We start from the raw sequence: 21,197 nt of genomic DNA, 5'->3' as shown, positions 1-21,197 counted from the left end.
AGGGACCCTGAATAGCCAAAGCAATCTTGAAAAAGAAGAAAAAAGTTGGAAGTCCCACACATCTTGATTTCAAAACATATTACAAAACTACAATAATCAAGACAGTGTGGTACTGGCATAAAGACAGACATATAGATTAATGGAATAGAACAGACAGCGTAGAAATAAACCCTCTCATATATGGTCAAATGAATTTCTACAAGTGACCAATACCACTCAATGGGGAAAGGACAGTCTCTTCAAAAGTGGTGCTGGGAAAACTGGATATCCACATGTAGAAGAATGATGTTGGACCCTTACCTTAAACCATATACAAAAAATAATGTGAAATGGACTGAAGACCTCCATTGGGGAAAAGCTTCATGACATTGGGTTTGGCAATGATTTCTTGGATATGACATCAAAGGTACAGACAACAAAATAAAAAAATAGACAAATGGGACTACATCAAACTTAAAAACTTCTGTGCATCAAAGGACACAATCAACAGAGTAAAACAGCAACCTAAAAAATCGGTTGCAAATCATATATCTGATAAGGGGTTAATATCCAGAATATATAAAGAACTCCTACAATTCAACAACAAAAAAACTCACAAAAACCTGATTTAAAAAATGCATCTTCAAGTGAAGGACTTGAATAGACATTTCTCCAAAGATGATATACAAATGGCCAACAAGCATATGAAAAGATGCTCAATGTCACTAATCATCAAAAAATCATCAAAAAATGCAAATCAAAGCACAGTGAGCTATCACCTCACATCTATTACGTTGGCTACTATTAAAAAACAAAACAAAACCCAAATAACAAGTCGTGGTGAAGATGTGGAGAAACTGGAACACTTATGCATTGCTGGTGGGACTGTAAAGTGGTGCAGCAGCTATGGAAAACAGTATAGTAGTTCCTCAAAAAATTAAAAGTAGAATTACCATGTAATCTAGCAATCCCACTCTAGGTATACATCCAAAAGAACTGAAAGCAAGACCTCACAGAGATATCTGCATACCCATGTTCATTATAGCATTATTCACAATAGCCAAGAGGTGGTGGCAACCCAAATATCCATCAACAGATGAAAGAATAAACAAAATGTGGTATATACATACAATGGAATATTATTCAGCCTTACAAAGGAAGGATATCCTGTTATATGCTACAACATGGATGAATCTTGAAGACATTATGCTAAGTGAAATAAGCCAGTCATAAAAAGACAAATACTGTATGATTCCACTTATATGATGTAACAACAGTAGTCAGATTCACAGAAACAGAAAGTAGAATTATGGTTGTCAGGGGCTGAGGGAAGGGGGATATGGGAAATTATTGTTTAATGGGTATAGAGTTGCAGTTTTGCAAGATGAAAAAGTTCTGGAGATCTGTTTCACAACAGTGTAAATATACTTAATACTACTGGACTGTACATTTAAAAAAGGTTAGGACACTAAATTTTATGTTATGCCTTTTTTTTAACTATAGCTAGAAATTTAAAAAATATTTTAAAAATATAAGGCATGAAAGATGTTAAATCTAAAGTATCAGAGTGAACTCATGACCTTATTAAACATTAATAACTTTCCAGCTCTGACACTGTAATAGCCTAGCAGCAAGGTCATCCTGCCCACCATGAGAATACATGTGGAACAATCTAATATTTTTCTGGTCTTTAGCACTATTCTCCATTAAAAGGAATCAGGGATCTTTGTAGACTAGCTATTCTATGTCTTGGCACAGATGAACCTTACTGTTGTTAGAAGTAAAAGTAATGATAATAACAACAATGTTAATGATAAAAATAACAAGCAGCTAACAATGAGTACTTGTTTGGGGCCAGATTCTGTCCTAGATACTTTGCATGGGTTAATTCATTTATTGCTCACAATGACCCTATGAGGAAGGTATTATTATCCTCTTTTGAAAGATGAGGACATTGAAGCACAGAGAGGTTAAGTAACTTGTTGAAGGTCACACAGCTAATAAGTGGCAAAATGGGCATTTGAACCTGTTCCAATGTCTGTCCTCTTAACTAGTGTAATATTATACTGTCTCTCAGGAGACAAGAGTATTTAAAAGCTAGCACAAGGAGTCAGATAGCACAAGGAGTCAGTCTAAAGAGACTTCTATTGGCCAAATGTAACATAAGCATAAAAAAGAGGGTGATAATTGTAGTTAACTACATTATGGAAAGTTCCTAATGATTCTCAAAAAAAGGAAAAGCTAGCTCAAGGAGTATAAAACTATAGCTATAATTCAAGGACAACTATGATAGGATAAGTTTAATTTTTTAAGCAGTTTACACATAGAGAAGAGTATTGACAAGTAAGTGTTTCTTCTATAAAGTATGTATCTGTCTTATATGTATTTTACTCTGTAGAAGTAGGAAATGGTAGACACAGAGTAAGGGGTGTGTACAGGTAAGGTTTGGGGAGGCTGTATTCAAAGAATTATGCTTACACACACCATGGCATAAGCAAACCAATAGTTTTCTTAGCTGTAAAGTGTGGGTAGAGGTATGTAGAGGATACCTATGTTCATCAAGGAGTCTTTCATGTGTTAGTCAAAAAGGCTTGAGAGTCTGCATGAACAAGGCAAAGACCTGTACAGCCCTTAGCATCTGCATCAGGACTGTTACCTCTTATGTTCCCCCAAAGTGTGTGAGGTGCAGGTGAGCTGACAGGTGAAAAGAATATTTATGCACATTCAGTGGATTTACATCCATGGATCTATGCCATTTGGGGGTTCAAAGTCCTGCATAATCTCCATAAGAACCGCCAATAATCCCCTCCTCCACACCAATAGGCAGAGAACTGTGAGGAAGCCAAACAATTCTGGAAAATGCAAGAATTATTCCCTTAACAAAATGCAAGAATTATTCCCCTAACAGAAAGGACTGATTACAGAAAAGAACCAGCTAGAAAGAAGGTGAATGTCTTGCCCAGTTGAATATCCCTGAAAGAAAACTACATAGACATTTGTCCTATCTCCTGAAAGATGTTACCTCTGCCAATTAAATGAGATGCATTTAATTGTAGGTAATCAGTAAACCAAGGCAGAATAAATATGACTAAGACAAGTAGATTTAGATACTAAATAAGGGGAAGTACTAGGTTGTAAGGACAGGTGTAGATTTGGAAAGTCCCCCGACACAGCAAGGAATCCTCAACTCCAAGAGGAGCTCAGCCTCATGAATTCAGGCTCATGTTCCAATCATCTTCAAAGGCAAAATCCTGTCATATCAAGAATCACCAGGTTGATGGATTAGAACCTACAAATTTCACTGATATGAGTTGGTTTCTTTACAGTCTGACCCAATTGCCATAAGCCTGGGGAGTTTATAAGAATGAGTTATTCTAACCTCAGGAAAATATAGGTATTGACAGCCTGAAGAAATTAATCAAACCCAGAATGAAAAACATTTAATAGGCTAAGTGTAGCTGAAATAATAAGTTTTGTAATCACTGAGATAATTTTGCTTAGAAAAAACTACCATACTAGGCTTGTTATTTTCTTTACTGAATTAGTTAAATCTGATTATGTTTTTAATTAATGCTTTAGTATTTAAAATAATTTATGTTGTATTATTTATAAGCATGGATTTATTAATACGTCTGTGGTTGTGTTAGTTGCTGACAATGAATTTATTTGAGGTGATAGTGATAGCAGTTAAGGGACCACTTTCCCAATCTCCCTTAATGCTAATGAGATTAAATGGGTGTGCTGTGTAGTACTTCCAGGAAGTCTCTTTGAAAGAGAGAAGACAGCTCTTCCCCACCTTCCTCAATCCTGCTGTGTAGGACATGTGATGATGGCTCTTGCTGCCACTCTGGACTGTAAAAAGATGAGCTACAAAGAGCCTGCATCTCTGGGAACCAGGGAGCTGCCATACTAGATTTCTTTCACATGATAAATTTCTATCTTAAGTCATTTTTATTTTGAAGTTACTAATATTGGCAGTTGGGGAGGAGGAAGTTAAAGCAGCTGGCCTCCAATTTATTCACTGTGTGTGTGTGTGTGTGTGTGTGTGTGTGTGTGTGTGTGTGTGTGTGTGTGTGTGGTGGGGAGCAAAGAGAAACACTCCTGGGGAAAAAAAGGAGGCAAATGACCCTGTCTAATTTTTTCTCACTGGGCCTGCAGGTAAATAGACCAGGAGTTGGCAAACTATGTTTCACTGGCCAGCTGCCTGTTTTGTAAGTAAAATTTTACTGGAACACAGCTATACCCATTTATTTATATATTGTCTGTGGCTGCTTTTGTGCTACAGTGGCGAGTTGACTAGTTGTGCCAGAAACTGTATGGCCTGCAAAGCATAAAACATTTATAGAAAAAGCTGTGATGACCCCTGAAATAAACTAATGATATTTGCTAGGGGGAAGAGTCCTTTTCTATAGAGTAGGATAGTAGCCCTGAGTAGGATATGCCTGACTAAGTATTACTTAAAGTATTCAATAAGTAAACCCATAATCTATGAAGCATGGCTCCCTGATGACTGCCACATAAGCCATACAACTCTCTGGGGTATAAAATGGAGATGTTCCTACATGCTTCCTACTGTGTGAAATAATAACCCACAGAACCTCATTTGGAGATCTCTATTGAACTCTGTTCTTAAACTCTGTTCTGCCCTATTGCTCTCTTTCTCTGTGCCTATGCCAGTATCCATACTATTTGACTTAGAGATATAGCGGCATAATTGAAGAATTAAATAAGCTCATGCTGAGCTTTGTTTTTGACGGATACCAAACTTTTCTTGCTGCCCTTTTACTTCTTTGTGCGAAGTTATGTAAAACTTACGTTTTGTTATGTAGTGGATGTTGGTGCTTCACTCAGATCCCCTTCAATCCTTTTTTCACCTTTGTTTTTTGGATATTTTTCTTACAGCCTGATTTGCTCAAACCCAGTGAGCAAGAAGTACCTGGGAATTTATAGTCCCCAGGATAGCCCTTATCCTATGATGAACGTGTGAGAGAATATGAGGACTCCAGCTCCCTTGCCTGAGGTAGGGAAAATACTGAGGCACACATTTCACTCCAGAGTTCCTTACATGATCAGGCTGAAGCTACCCTTTGCAGGACTGAGCGCCTAACCTTGGGTGGCTTCTTCCCCTTCCTTGTCCTTCTTCTCCTACACCCTAGATAGTTTCCTCTGGGAGTACTTCCTTTCTTGCATAGAAATCCTTTTCTCAGGGTCTGCTGCTGGGGAACCTGACTTACGACATCTAAGAAGCAAAGAATACCCATGACTTTACCTTTTAAAATTGATGTTGAGATTGGCAGTCATGACAATTCCCCCAGGTATAGCTGCACACATACCAACAGTAGCATCAATCATTGTTGCAATGGCACCTCCATGAAGGAATCTAGTTACAAGAGGAAAAGAGAAATGTGTTCACAGGTTCTGAAAACAGCCCCTTAAGAGAGAAAAATTATCCAAGCCTCCCATATAATCTACTTCTGAAAGTTCCACTTAATTCATGTTCAATGTACTGAATGTCAAATTATATCCATGTTCTCACCTTCATTTTGTTCATAGCATAACACTGTAGTATTTGTAACAAAGCCAGAACCTAATGATAACCAGGTCACAAGCAAGCAAAAAGCTAAAATCCAATTTAGAAAATTTATATTATGTTTTTATTAAACTAACTATACACATCATTGTTTAAAAATTTAGGAAATGAAGATAAACAGAAGAAAAAGAAATTAAAAATTATAAGGCTATCTAGTGACAAACCAATATTAACATGTTAATGATACTCTCTAAAATTATACTCTTTTGCCCTATGTCCTATACTTCTGTCATTTAATAATTTACAGTAAACATCTATCCATATCAATAAACATAAATCTACATTACCATTTTAATGTCTTCATTGTAGTACATGGATACAGGGCGATACAATAAGATAACAACCTCTTAGATCCACATTTCTAGGCCATCATTCTTACCCAGGTACCCCTTGCAGATAAGGACCTCCTTGAAACAAGCAAACTGTCCTTTTCTCTTCATCATTATAGAATATCACATATTCAAAGCCCAGGCCATCCTCATAGCCTCTGGTGAAGAGCTGGGCCTGTGACAGTTGTTCTTCCACAAGCTTTGAGTCTGTAAGCAAATGAAGTGGATGGGCACATGAGAAACAGGTATGAGAAAAATACCATGACAGAGACAAATATCTGTACCCTGCAAGAATCACAGGTCAATGGATGATTGATTAAAATGCCAACCAGGTGCAAAACTGAAGGGGCTGGGAGGGTCCCAAAGAAACAGAATACAGGATCTTTGCTCCAGTGGAATTAGTCTAACTGGGAACATAGTAAAAATAAATGAAATCAAAACAAAGTACTAACACATGGCAATCATGAAATATAGTACATAAATACAAAGGGTATATAGAATAAAATAGTAAGGTATAGACAGAAATCCTTCTTAGAATAAGTGTGATTTAAATGAGATTTAAAGAAAATGAGTAATGTAACAGTAGAGAGGTTTTCCTTGCAGACGTGAGTTTAGCCTGAGCAGAAGATAGTTATCATACTGAATCAGAAACAGAGGCAGGTCAGCCCAGTATTCAATGTGATTATGACTCCTGAGTCTCCAACTCAGGGTTAGAACCATTAGGGCTCATGAAATCAAATTAGTGGGTTGTAGGCAGACTTTAAAAAGAAAATGAATGCTTCACATATATCCTGGATAAGTACTAGTGTGCTCATTTAGATATGTTTTTTTCAATTATACAACTGTGCACAAGTTGTGTGTTCTGGGTTGTGAGTCAAAATGTAGGTAACTTCAAAATAAAGACTGAAAGCTACTGCTGAGGGAAGGGCATGTTTGTCCTTTAATACCCATTTTAAGATTTAATTCCCCAAACTCTTAGCTTTCTTTCACAGCTCATCATGATTTGCCATGTATAACGGTGATTCTTTTATTGATACCAAATTTACATTTACAAACTTGGAAAAGGATATGAGATGAGAAGATCTGGGAGAAGTGGGGAGGACAAGGGAGGATATTATTTAGGCCTTGAGCATCTGGGGGCAGGCACCCTGTCTCTTGGACTTTGTGTGCTCCACAACTGGCAGATAGGCACACACTATATGCGCTCTAGCAGTGGTTGAGAAACTGAATGATTTGGAGGGCCAGACAAAGAAACTTAAAATTGAGAATCAGTCTTGTGGTACAGTAGAATCAGTCTTGTGGTACTGTACAGGTACAGTCTTGTGGTACAGTCTTGTGGTACAGTCTTGTGGTACAGTCTTGTGGTACAGTAGAAAATCAGTCTTGTGGTACAGTCTTGTGGTACAGTAGAAAAGAACCTTGTTTTGGAAGTTGGGAAATTTTTCATGACTTAGCTTTGGCCTAGAATTTGCTCCCTTCTCCATACTTTATCCATACAGTGAGGAGATAAACCTAAATGACCTATAAGATCTGTTCCAACTCTAACACTCTGGGACTTCAGGATAAGATAGGCATCAAACCCTTCTAATTTTTTAGCTAGGAGTTCAAAATTTCTGGTTTAGATTACTAAACCTTGAGGTTACCTCATAAAAATGGGAAAAATAAAGATGATGGGGAAGTCTGTTAGAAATGCAGAATATTGGGCTCTATCCCTGACCTACTGAAGCTGAACCTACATTTTAACAAGATTACCAGGTGCTTCATATCCATGTTAAAATCTGAGAGGAACTGATCTTTTAAGACATGGGATAACACTGAAGGTAGCAGAGGAGTAACATGATCAGATCTGAATTTTGAATCACTCTGCTAGCTGGACGAAAGGAGAGGGATAAGAAAGATGAGTGAGAAGATCACTGAAACACTATAAAATCACAATCACCCAACTTTTCTGCTTGTGGGGTGATTTTCTCCAGTTATGTTCAGCTACGTGAGGGCCTGTGCAAATAAGAGATGGCAGATGTTTAGATTCATCCAGGGCTGGGGTTTTCCTAGATAAGTACGCTACAGAAGTTCAGATAAAAGAAGGCTATGGGGACAATGAGAAAGTAGAGGACTCAATGAACTGAAGGTATTAATGAGGCCAAAGAATTTTTTCTGTGGGGCCTTTGAACAAGTAAGCTGGAAGGAAAAAGGTTGTGGTCAGAAAAAGGATGTCTAAATGTGTGGATTTCGAGGTTGTGCACTTTCTGAAGATGATAAGGCTCAAGATGTCCTCAGGAGTGCATTGCTGGGGCTGTGTAAAAGAAAGGTCATAGGTGATGAGAAGGTAAATAAACTGAGGAGCCATGGTGTGGATGGTGGGTTGCCGAGAATGGTGAATAGAGTTGGGTAGAGAGGAAAACAGTTAACCAGGTGCCGAAATACTCAACATATAGGGAAAGGCTGGTAGATGATAGCTACAAGAAGGGGAAGTTGAGGGTGATAAAGTCGGAAAAAGTGAGATGGTATAAACCTCAAAAGGAATGGGGGTTTTCTAAGAAGGAGGGGAAATAATAATTTGAAAGCAAGTATGGGTAGCAAGGAGGACCTCAAACTCCTCCCTCTTCTGAGAGGGTCAAGTTTCCGACAAGAGACGATAGTTAGGTTGGATGAAGGGATGAGCAGAAACATGTGGGAACTGAACCCTGGAAACTACTGACATTTAAGGAATGGGTAGAAGGAGAAAGGGAAAATTGGTCAGAGATTTGTGAAAGCCAAGAGACAAAACATTTCAAGGAGAATGAGATTAACAGTTAGGTCCAGCACAGTAAGGGCTGAAAAATGCTCACAAAATATGGCAATTAGGTCGCTAGTGGCTTAAGTGAAGAAATTTCAGTAGAGCTATTAGAGTAGAAGCCAGATTGCACTGGGTTAAGGACATTCAATTAATTTTGTGATATGATAAATAGTTAGAATGGAATTAGTAACACAAATTACTAATTTCCCCCTTCATTTGTAAAACAGAGTTAATTCTTATTTCTCTCTATATTGGTGGTTCTATAAAGAAACTTATGAACTCTACCATTTTTCTTGGTTAAGGTAGTTTTATTTTTGTTTCATTCATTTCTTTGGCTGTGTTGGGTCTTCATTGCTGCACGGGCTTTCTCTAGTTGCGGTGAGCAGGGGCTACTCTTTGTTGAGGTGTGTGGATTTCTCATTTCGGTGGCTGCTCTTGCTGCAGGGCATGGGCTCTAGGTGCATGGGCTTCAGTAGCTGCAGCACATGGGCTCAGTAGTTGTGGTGCTTAGGCTCAGTAGTTGTGGTTTGAGGGTCCTAGAGCATGTGAGCTTCAGTAGTTGTGGCGCAAGGGCCTAGTTGCTCTGTGGCATGTGGGATCTTCCTGGACCAGGGACTGAACCCATCCCCTGCACCAGCAGGCGGATTCCCAACCACTGCGTCACCAAGGAAGCCCCTGTTTCATTCATTTCGTCAGCAAATATTGAAGTATTCAGCAAATACCATGAGGAAACTGAGGCAAAAAAAGGTAAAGTAACTTGCTCAAGGTCACACAGCTTTAAGTTGTAGAACCAGAATTTGAACCCACTCACTATATTTCAACCATGAAATTAGTTAAGTTGTCAGCTTTTGGATGGCCTCTAAAGGCGTGTGACTGCATGAGATTACCAACAGAGTTTAGTGAAGCAAGGAGTACTAAGGATTGAGACATGGGGCACCCTAACATTGTTTGAGGACAAGGAGGAACTGGCAAAAGAAACTAAAAAGGAAGGACCAGTGAAGTAGAAGACTGTGGTGTCCTGGAAGCCAAGTTCAAGGAGAAAGGAGTTATCAGCTGTGCCAAAAGCTGAGCAAGGTCATTGGTTAGGAACATGAAGGTCACTGGTGACAGTAGTTTTGATGGAGTGGTGGGAGTGAGAGTCTGCTTGGAGAGGTTTAAGAGAGACCAGGGAGAGAGAAACCCAGTTGTGGCATGTCTGTACACTGATGAGAAAGATCTAGCAGAGAGGGATATCCTTAAGTAGGCCAAAGGGACAGAATACAGTGCACCAATAGAAGGCTTGGCCTCTCATAAGAGTATGGTCAGTTCATTCATAACAAGAAAAAGCAGAACATCAGGCAGAGACGCAGGGAAGAGGGTAAACGAGGTAGGAGTTGCTTGGAAATTCTCTTCTGATTGCTTTTGTTTTCCGTGAAACAGGAGGCAAGGTCAGCTGAGAGTGAGGCTTGAGAAAAAGAAGGTAGGCAATAGTCATCTAGGAGAGCAGGAGAGTGAGTAGACGAGGGAAAAATGAACTATGATTGTCAGGCAATGTTAGGGCCTACTTGAGGTCATTAAAAAAAAAAAAACATTGGGCTTCCCCGGTGGCACAGTGGTTGAGAATCCGCCTGCCAATGCAGGGAACACAGCTTCGATCCCTGGTCTGGGAAGATCCCACATGTTGCGGAGCAACTAAACTCGTGTGCCACAACTACTGAGCCTGTGCTCTAGAATCCGTGAGCCACAACTACTGAGCCCACGTGCCGCAACTACTGAAACCTGTGCTCCTAGAGCCCATGCTCCACAATGAGAGAAGCCACTGCAATGAGAAGCCCGTGCACTGAAAAGAAGAGTAGCCCCTGCTCGCCGCAACTAGAGAAAGCCCGCATGCAGCAACAAAGACCCAACACAGCCAAAAATAAATAAATAAGTAAATAAAATTAACAAAACAAAACAAAACAAAACAAACAAAAAAACATCATGGGAGTTCCCTGGCGGTCCAGTGGTTAGGGCTCTGTGCTCCCAATGCAGGGGCACGCATTCCATCCCTGGTCACAGAACTAAGATCGTGCAAGCTGCGTGGCGTGGCCAAAAGAAAAAAAACAAAGAAAAAACCCTCCAAACATCACAATCCCCAAACACCTACTAAAGGTATGTTCAGATGATTAAAAGACAATTAGTAAAATAAGAAATATCTGTATAAGCTTCATGCAGTCAGGAACCCTACCTATGTACTCAGGCTTGTTTCAGGAATACACCACTTTGCACAGCACAGATACTCAACAGATAGTTGTTGAATGAATATATAAGGGACGTTGTGAATAAGAAAGCAAAAAGGTCTTTACAGGCTGACTCTAAAAATGAAGAATGTATATATATTAGGTATATATATAAAGTTCTTCAGTTAGGCTCAGTAAGTCAGCCACATAGGTGCAGAAGAGGGGAGACAATTCAAATGAAAGACACAGGGTGTTAGTTGACTGTCAGTCAACAGTGTGACGTGGCTACCTACTTAGTGCTAATGTCTTACTCTGCATGGAAAGACCATAATTTGAGTTTCAATCTTAGTTCTGGGAAGCATATACTAAGGATCTGAGAAACTGGAACATGTCCTGGGAAAAGCAACTAGGAATGTGAAGGAGACTGAAATACCCTCTGGGAAAAAAGCCAGAAAACAACAGAGAAGATTGGCCTGGCAATGAGAATTGGCAGGTACACAGGAGTGAGATACATAGATGTGATTCCTAAATTCCAATATATATTGATATATTCTAATCTATATAAAATGATGCCAAATGAAAGGATTATACTTATTCTGTGTGTTCCTAGATGGTAGAACTAACTGAATGGATGAAAGTACAAGAGAGATTATAGCTCAATATAGTTAGAGCTGTCCAAAATGAAAAAAGCACCCCAGTCCCAAGTACTCCATGATTGGAGGGGTTCAAATTAAGTCCAGATGACTGGCTGTAAGGTTTAAAATAGAAAGCAAGAGAAGACAGAGAAAGGTTAAGACTATAGTTGTAGCTCCCAAACAGTTTTCTATTCCAAAACAACTGAGGTTAACCTTTTGTAAGGAAAATTTACATTTATAAAGGAAATCTCCATTTGTATGGGTGTCTCCCTCTCAGTACCGGGAAGAGAAGAACAACTCTAAATCACAAGAGAATCTTTTCAATGGAGAAAGCAGCAACTTACGTCTTTTCTTGGTAATCTCCTCACAACACCCCCTATCCCCAACACCCTCCTTTTGTCTTTAGCTGAAGATGGTATTTAAACTGGTGGTTTAGGACTTCCTGGTGGCACAGTGGTTAAGAATCCACCTGCCAATGCAGGGGACACAGGTTTGAGCCCTGGTCTGGGAAGATCCCACATGCCACGGAGCAACTAAGACTGCAAGCCACAACTACAGAGCCTGAATGCCACAACTACTGAAGCCCGTGTGACTAGAGCCTGTGCTCCACAACAAGAGAAGCCACCGCAATGAGAAGCCCATGCACTGCAACGAAGTGTAGCCCCTGCTCACTGCAACTAGAGAAAGGCTGCGTGAGCAACAAAGATACAACGCAGCCAAAAGTAAATTAATTAACTAATTAATTAATAACAAAAAATAAACTGGTGGCTTAGGCTACCTCGGGGAGTTACTCACTTTTCCCTGGGCATCTCCCAGGTATACATGAGGTATATGTGCTAATAAACTTCTGGTTTTTCTTTTTTTTTTTTTTGTGGTACGCGGGCACTGTTGTGGCCTTTCCTGTTGGGGAGCACAGGCTCCGGACATGCAGGCTCAGTGGCCATGACTCACGGGCCCAGCCGTTCCGCGGCATGTGAGATCTTCCCAGACCGGGGCACGAACCCATGTCCCCTGCATCGGCAGGCGGACTCTCAACCACTGCGCCATCAGGGAAGCCCTCTTTTTTCTTTTTTAAAGAAAGCAACGGGCAGAAAAGAAGGCAGTCCACTGTTCCTCCCAATTCCTATATGAGGGATCTCCTTTTTTTTGTTGTTATTAAAGTGCATTTAGTTTTTTCACAACATGTATCACCATCTGACATACTTTGTTTTTGTTTTTTAGTGGTTTGTCTCTCATCACTAGAGTGTTCACTACAGGAGGGAAGAGATTTTAGGTAAAGAAAAAACCAAGTAGAGCATCTTAAGCAGGTTCCCTGGTGTGTGTTTCTTCCCTTCCTTCTTATCTTTCTTCATCCTACAAATATGTATAAGGCACTTACTATGTATCAGGTACTGTTCTAAGCACTGGAGATATAGTGGGGAATAAAACATACAAAAATCTCTGCCCTATGAAATGTCAGCTATGAATTGGTATTTTCCATTGGCACTTGCCATCTACCTCTGCAAGGATTAAATCATGTGCTGCTGCAGCTGCTGATTTTCGACACCCCCTGAAAGGAGTTAAGCGTGGAGAGCAGAAATAAGGCATCCTGTGCTCTGGGAAAAACTGGCAGAAAAGGTCTTCAGATAGTTAGATATTTTCAGGAGCCAATTTTATGAGCCCAATTCTTGTATCTCCTCATATCTAGAAAAGCACTAAAATCCTTCACGGTGATGTCTGCTCCTTGTGACTAGCAGTAACCTTCACTAGAGACTTGCTCGATTGCATGCATTCCCCCTCCACCAAAATCACATATATACTGATCTTCCTCCCCTATCTCTTTGGAGCAGTTTTTCAGAGCTATCTGAAATGCTGTCTCCTGGGTTGCAGTCCTCATTTTGCCCAAAATAAAACTTAACTCGCAACTCTCACGTTGTGCATTTTTTTTTCAAGTTGACAGTTTTATGGCAACCACGAAGGGACCCAGAGTGGACTTCTCTCCTTTGCCTAAACTGTACGAGGAACCGGAGCCTTGGTACCAGCAGAGGCCCCTTGCACCCATCTGCCTCCTTGGAGAGTCCAGATGAATTTGGGTAAGTCTCTCCTGGTTCTCAGATCTCCCGTGTTGGTTGATGAGCCTGAGTTTTATTTGGTAGAGTAGCAAGTACCTGCCTCCTCCCAGTTGAAAGATATGGGGTGGGGGCCCTGGTTAAAAGATACCAGGGAAATATCCACCCAGTTGAAAGATACTGGGGGAGGCTCGGTTGAAAGATACCAGGGAATACTCACCCAGGTGAAAGATACTGTGGAGGGGGAGCTGGTTGAAAGATACCAGGGTTTGCTCAGTTGTAGGAGACTGAGTGGTCTGCACTGAGTAGTTAGGTAAGAGGCCGGATCTGATGCTTTTCCTCAGTTCAGCTGCCTTAATAGAATTTGTCAAGATAAAAGTGAAGATATTACATGAGAGCTTTGCTCCGAAGAAAGGGCACAAGAATCCTCCCTGCCTGTTCTGGCTTTCTCAGTCGCCTGAGAAATTTACGGGAGTGGTGGAGGCAGGGTCCTCATGCCATGCAGTGATCCCATAGGGAAACCTACTCATTAATTGAGTGCCCCCTCATGCCCCCTCATCCAGGGGCATGCATAAGAATTGGCCATTCAGTGATCTGAGCACCCGCGGTGGCATTAGACCACTGAAGGGAGAAACTGAGACATGTTAAGAGGGCTGAAACAACTCCGGGGTGATGCCTAGAGGAGCTAAGCTCACAAGCAGCACACTGGCCCACCACACAATTTCACTAGTAAATTTTATCCCTGACAAATTCAACTTAAAATGGGAGATAGAGCCTCTCAAACACAGAAACAAGGGGCATCAGAAAGCCAGCCTCTGACTAACACTCCAGGCAGGTTTACGTATGTACAAAACTCATATTTGCAAGTACCTACTTAATTGGGGAAATATACCAAAGGAGATCTCAACCTAAAATAACCAAATTGGGGTTCTTTTGATATTTTAAAGTTAATATTTTTGTACACACAGTTAGAAAAAAGCCAGCCATGAGATCAAACAGACTGAATGGAATGGTTACTTTGATTGGTATCTAGAAGCTTCTAAAAGAGGAAATGATAGAGTAACTTCTTTTCAGGAAACCAACAATTAATTACTTGAAACTATATCAGACCAACTTTTTAAAACATTAAAAAGAAAGAAAAGGGGGTATCTATGAAAATTAGGAACCTTCAATTGTGCCACTTAAGTACACAATGTCAGTCGAAGGTTAACCAACCCCCATTTCATTCCCAACTAGTAGAGAAAGCTAGCTTGAAGGAAAAAAAGAACCTCAAAAAACAGAAACATATCTCTTCAGAATTCTGACCATGAGGAACAAGTCCTACTAGGAGAACTTGATTTTCTCTCCCTGTGCCTTGAAACTAGGGCTCTCAGGAACAATTATCTTATATAGACCAGCTCTAAGTCCTGAGTCTGAGGAAAATACAGGGAACAAAGCCTTTAAAATTCTTTCTTATTCCAACTGTTAGTTATAAACTAGTGAGTTTTACATTTTGATATCTGATTCATGACTAAGTTTAGAAAATGAAGCTATATAGATCTCTCGTTGTGTCTCTCTAGATATACGTATGTCTCAGTATGTGTGTCCCTTTGGATAATGCTGCTGAGGTTAATTTGTAAATGACCTCTACTTAACTGGCTTAAGAAAAAGTAAGCACTGACATTCACAGAAAGATAGACAAGATGGAAAGGCAGAGGGCTATGAACCACATGAAGGAACAAGATAAAACCCCAGAAAAACAACTAAATGAAGCAGAGATAGGCGACCTTCCAGAAAAAGAATTCAGAATAATGATAGTGAAGATGATCCAGGACCTCAGAAAAAGAATGGAGGCAAAGGTCAAGAAGATGCAAGAAATGTTTGACAAAGACCTAGAAGAATTAAAGAAAAAACAAACAGAGATAAACAATACAATAACTGAAATGAAAACTACACTAGAAGGAATCAATAGCAGAATAACTGAGGCAGAAGAACGGATAAGTGACCTGGAAGACAGAATGGTGGAATTCACTGCTGCAGAACAGAATAAAGAAAAAAGAATGAAAAGAAATGAAGACAGCCTAAGAGACCTCTGGGACAACATTAAATGCAACAACATTCGCATTATAGGGGTCACAGAAGGAGAACAGAGAGAGAAAGGACCCAAGAAAATATTTGAACAGATTATAGTCAAAAACTTCCCTAACATGGGAAAGGAAATAGCCACCCAAGTCCAGGAAGTGCAGAGAGTCCCATACAGAATAAAAGGAGAAACATGCCGAGACACATAGTAATCAAATTGGCAAAAATTAAAAACAAAGAAAAATTATTGAAAGCAGCAAGGGAAAAACGACAAATAACATACAAGGGAACTCCCATAATATTAACAGCTGATTTCTCAGCAGAAACTCTACAAGCCAGAAGGGAGTGGCATGACATATTTAAAGTGATGAAAGGGAAGAAATGACAACCAAGATTACTCTACCCGGCAAGGATCTCATTCAGATTCGATGGAGAAATCAAAAGCTTTACAGACAAAACAAAAGCTAAAAGAATTCAGCACCACCAAACCAGCTCTACAACAAATGCTAAAGGAACTTCTCTTAAGTGGGAAACATAAGACAAGAAAAGGACCCACAAAAACAAACCCAAAACAATTAAGAAAATGGTAACAGGAACATACATATCGATAATTACCTTAAATGTGAATGGATTAAATGCTCCAACCAAAAGACACAGGCTCGCTGAATGGATACAAAAACAAGACCCATATACATGCTGTCTATAAGAGACCCACTTCAGACCTTGGGACACATACAGACTGAAAGTGAGGGGATGGAAAAAGATATTCCATGTAAATGGAAATCAAAAGAAAGCTGGAGTAGCAATACTCATATCAGATAAAATAGACTTTAAAATAAAGAATGTTACAAGAGACAAGGAAGGGCACTACATCATGATCAAGGGATCAAACCAAGAAGAAGATATAACAATTATATATGCACCCAACATAGGGGCACCTCAATACATAAGGCAACTGCTAACAGCTATAAAAGAGGAAATCGACAGTAACACAATAATAGTGGGGGACTTTAACACCTCACTTACATCAATGGACAGATCTTCCAGACAGAAAATTAATAAGGAAACACAAGCTCTAAAAGACACAATAGACCACATAGATTTAATTGATATTTATAGGACTTCCATCCAAAAACAGATTACACTTTCTTCTCAAGTGCGCACGGAACATTCTCCAGGATAGATCACATCTTGGGTCACAAATCAAGCCTCAGTAAATTTAAGAAAACTGAAATCATATCAAGCATCTTTTCTGACCACAACGCTATGAGATTAGAAATCAATTACAGGGAAGAAAACATAAAAAACATGGAGGCTAAACAATACGTTACTAAATAACCAAGAGATCACTGAAGAAATCAAAGAGGAAATCAAAGATACCTAGAGACAAGTGACAATGAAAACACGATGATCCAAAACCTATGGGATGCAGCAAAAGCAGTTCTAAGAGGGAAGTTTATAACAATACAATCCTACCACAAGAAACAACAAACATCTCAAATAAACAATCTAATCTTACACCAAAAAGAACTATAGAAAGAAGAACAAACAATACCCAAAGTTAGTAGAAGGAAAGAAATCATAAAGATCAGAGCAGAAATAAATGAAATAGAAACAAAGAAAACAGTAGCAAAGATCAATAAAACTAAAAGCTGGTTCTTTGAGAAGACAAACAAAATTGATAAACCATTAGCCAGACTCATCAAGAAAAAGAGGGAGGGGACTCAAATCAATAAAATTAGAAATGAAAAAGGAGAAGTTACAACAGACACTGCAGAAATACAAAGCATCCTAAGAGACTACTACAAGCAACTCTATGCCAATAAAGTGGACAACGTGGAAGAAATGGACAAATTCTTAGAAAGGTATAACCTTCCAAGACTGAACCAGGAAGAAATAGAAAATATGAACAGACCAATCACAAGTAATGAAACTGTGATTAAAAATCTTCCAACAAACAAAAGTCCAGGACCAGATGGCTTCACAGGTGAATTCTATCAAACATTTAGAGAAGAGCTAACAATCCTTCTCAAACTCTTCCAAAAAACTGCAGAGGAAGGAACACTCCTAAACTCATTCTATGAGGCCACCATCACCCTGATACCAGAACCAGACAAAGATACTACAAAGAAAGAAAATTACAGACCAATATCACTGATGAATATAGATGGAAAAATCCTCAACAAAATAGTAGCAAACAGAATCCAACAACACATTAAAAGGATCATACACCATGATCAAGTGGGATTTATCCCAGGGATGCAAGGATTCTTCAATATATGCAAATCAATAAATGTGATACACCATATTAACAAACTGAAGAATAAAAACCATATGATCATCTCAATAGAGGCAGAAAAAGCTTTTGACAAAATTCAACACCCATTTATGAAAAAACTCTCCAGAAAGTGGGCATAGAGGGAACCTACCTCAACATAATAAAGGCCATATATGACAAACCCACAGCAAACATCATTCTCAATGGTGAAAAACTGAAAGCATTTCCTCTAAGATCAGAAACAAGACAAGGATGTCCACTCTCACCACTATTATTCAACATAGTTTTGGAAGTCCTAGTCACGGCAATCAGAGAAGAAAAAGAAATAAAAGGAATACAAACTGGAAAAGAAGAATAAAACTGTCACTGTTTGCAGATGACATGATACTATACATAGAGAATCCTAAAGATGCCACCAGAAAACTACTAGAGCTAATCAATGAATTTGGTAAAGTTGCAGAATAAAAAATTAATGCACAGAAATGTCTTGCATTCCTATACACTAATGATGAAAAATCTGAAAGAGAAATTAAGGAAACACTCCCATTTACCACTGCAACAAAAAGAATAAAATACCTAGGAATAAACCTACCAAGGGAGACAAAAGACCTGTATGCAGAAAAGACACTGATGAAAGAAATTAAAGATGATGCAAACAGATGGAGAGATATACCATGTTCTTTGATTGGAAGAATCAATATTGTGAAAATGACTATACTACCCAAAGCAATCTGCAGATTCAATGCAATCCCTATCAAACTACCAATGGCATTTTTTACAGAACTAGAACAAAAAATCTTAAATTTTGTATGGAGACACAAAAGACCCCAAATGGCCAAAGCAGTCTTGAGGGAAAAAAATGGAGCTGGAGGAATCAGACTCCCTGACTTCAGACTATACTACAAAGCTATAGTAATCAAGACAATATGGTACTAGCACAAAAACAGAAATATAGATCAATGGAACAGGATAGAAAGCCCAGAGATAAACCCATGCACCTATGGTCAACTAATCTATGACAAATGAGGCAAGGATATACAATGGAGAAAAGACAGTGTGTTTAATAAGTGGTGCTGGGAAAACTGGACAGATACATGTAAAAGAATGAAATTAGAACACTCCCTAACACCATACACAGAAGTAAACTCAGAATGGATTAGAGACCTAAATGTAAGACCGGACACTATAAAACTCTTAGAGGAAAGCGTAGGAAGAACACTTTGACATAAATCACGGCAAGATCTTTTTTGATCCACCTCCTAGAATAATGGAAGTAAAAACAAAGATAAACAAATGGGATCTAATGAAACTTAAAAGTTTTTGCACAGCAAAGGAAACCACAAACAAGACGAAAAGACAACCCTCGGAATGGGAGAAATATTTGCAAATGAATCAACAGACAAAGGATTAATATCTAAAATATATAAACAGCTCATGCAGCTCAAAATTAAAAAAACAACCCAATCAAGAAATGGGCAGAAGACCTAAAGACATTTCTCCAAAGAAGACATACAGATGGCCAAGAAGCACATGAAAAGCTCCTCAACATCACTAATTATTAGAGAAATGCAAATCCAAACTACAATGAGGTATCACCTCACACCAGTTAGAATGGGCATCATCAGAAAATCTAGAAACAGCAAATGCTGGAGAGGGTGTGGAGACAAGGGAATCCTCTTGCACGGTTGGTGGGAATGTAAATTGATACAACCACTATGGAGAACAGTATGGAGGTTCCTTAAAAAACTAAAAATAGAATTACCAAATGACACAGCAATCCCACTACTGGGCATATACCCAGAGAAAACCATAATTCAAAAAGACACATGCACCCCAATGTTCATTGCAGCACTCTTTACAATAGCCAGGACATGGAAGCAACCTAAATGCCCACTGACAGACAAGTGGATAAAGATGTGGTACATATATACAATGGAATATTACTCTGCCATAAAAAGTAATGAAATTGGGTTATTTGTAGAGATGTGGATGGATCTAGGGACTGTCATACAGAGTGAAGTAAGTCATAAAGAGAAAAATAAATATCATATATTAACACATATATGTGGAACCTAGAAAAATGGTACAGATGAACTGGTTTGCAGGGCAGAAATTGAGACACAGATGTAGAGAACAAACGTATGGACACCAAGGTGGAAGAGTGGCAGGGGTGGGGAGGTGGTGGTGGGATGAACTGGGAGATTGGGATTGACATATATACCCTAATAGGTATAAAATGGATAACTAATAAGAACCTGATGTATAAAAAAATAAATAAAATTAAATTAAAAAAAAAGTAAGCACAAATCAAACAATTCTAAATACAAGAGAAATTAAGCTAAATGAATTTCAGGTTCATGTGAACTGGGAAATATTCAGTATTAAACTAATATCTGGTATTAATGTTTTAAGTCTGTTGATCTAATTAATACAGACATGTTTTTAGAGTCATCAACATTAAGTGTAATACTTTTATTGTACCTAGGTGTAATATAAGCTAAATAAAACCTTGTTATATCTGTTACAAATATGTCAGCAGGGAAAGTAGCTTGATGTGAAGAAACTTTTAAGGAAAGAAAATGTAAATGAGATAGGTGCTTTTAGATAAACTCTATTAAGAATAATTATGCTTTACGAATGTCTATCTAAAATAGTCTCTCCAGGTTCTGGTAACTTGAAATTGTAGAGTTGTGCTAAATTAAGTTAAGTGATGGAAGCTTATTGAATAGCTAGGTCATTCCCAAATAAAATAAGATACTGAAACATTAATTACTGAACATTGGCTTCCTTTTACAGAGAAACAAAAGGTATTTAGGATTATAAATGAATATGTTTCGTGCCACATTCTCTAAAGAAAGCAAATGTTTTTAGAAAATATCACTGGTATTTAGGTTCACCAATCTACAGAATGCTAATGTAAAGGACAGTTCATAATTGCTTACTTAGTTTTCAAAAGAAATTAAGGTTTTAAGAGCTGAGGATTCTAATTTAAACATGTAACTAAAGTTAATAGAAATAATAAAGGAAACATTTCAGTATACAGTAGGAAAGTAGGATGTATGTTTCTAGTAAAGAAGTCATGAGGAATGGAATCGCATTTTTTTAAGGGAAAAGGAAGTAGGTCTGACTTATAGCTGGCTGTTTCTGAATGGGAAATAAAGTGATGGATACAGAAAGTCATAAAAAGGTTTGTGGAAAGGGCACCCTGAGAAAAGAGTTTTGTGCATGGTCTGGATTGACTAAGGTTAAAATAAATTTAATTGAGTAAATGAATGTTATTTATTTATTTTTTATTATTTGTTC

General features: G+C 38.7%; 1 protein-coding gene across 1 annotated transcript in view; it reads right to left on the bottom strand.

Annotated features, from left to right (window-relative positions):
* The window catches only part of THEM4 (thioesterase superfamily member 4), a 41,595-nt gene that overhangs the window by 6,162 nt on the left and 14,236 nt on the right, over positions 1-21,197 (bottom strand). Inside the window, 2 exon segments of the mRNA XM_082834051.1 lie at positions 5,249-5,359; positions 5,949-6,105. Of these exon segments, the coding sequence (XP_082690177.1) occupies positions 5,249-5,359; positions 5,949-6,105 (268 nt within the window).

The sequence above is a fragment of the Leucopleurus acutus genome, assembly GCF_964270905.1.
Source record: "Leucopleurus acutus genome assembly, chromosome: 2".
In the NCBI taxonomy this organism is placed as follows: domain Eukaryota; kingdom Metazoa; phylum Chordata; class Mammalia; order Artiodactyla; family Delphinidae; genus Leucopleurus; species Leucopleurus acutus.
The sequence above is the reverse complement of the archived record's forward strand: the minus strand, read 5'-3'. Positions and strand labels throughout refer to the sequence as shown.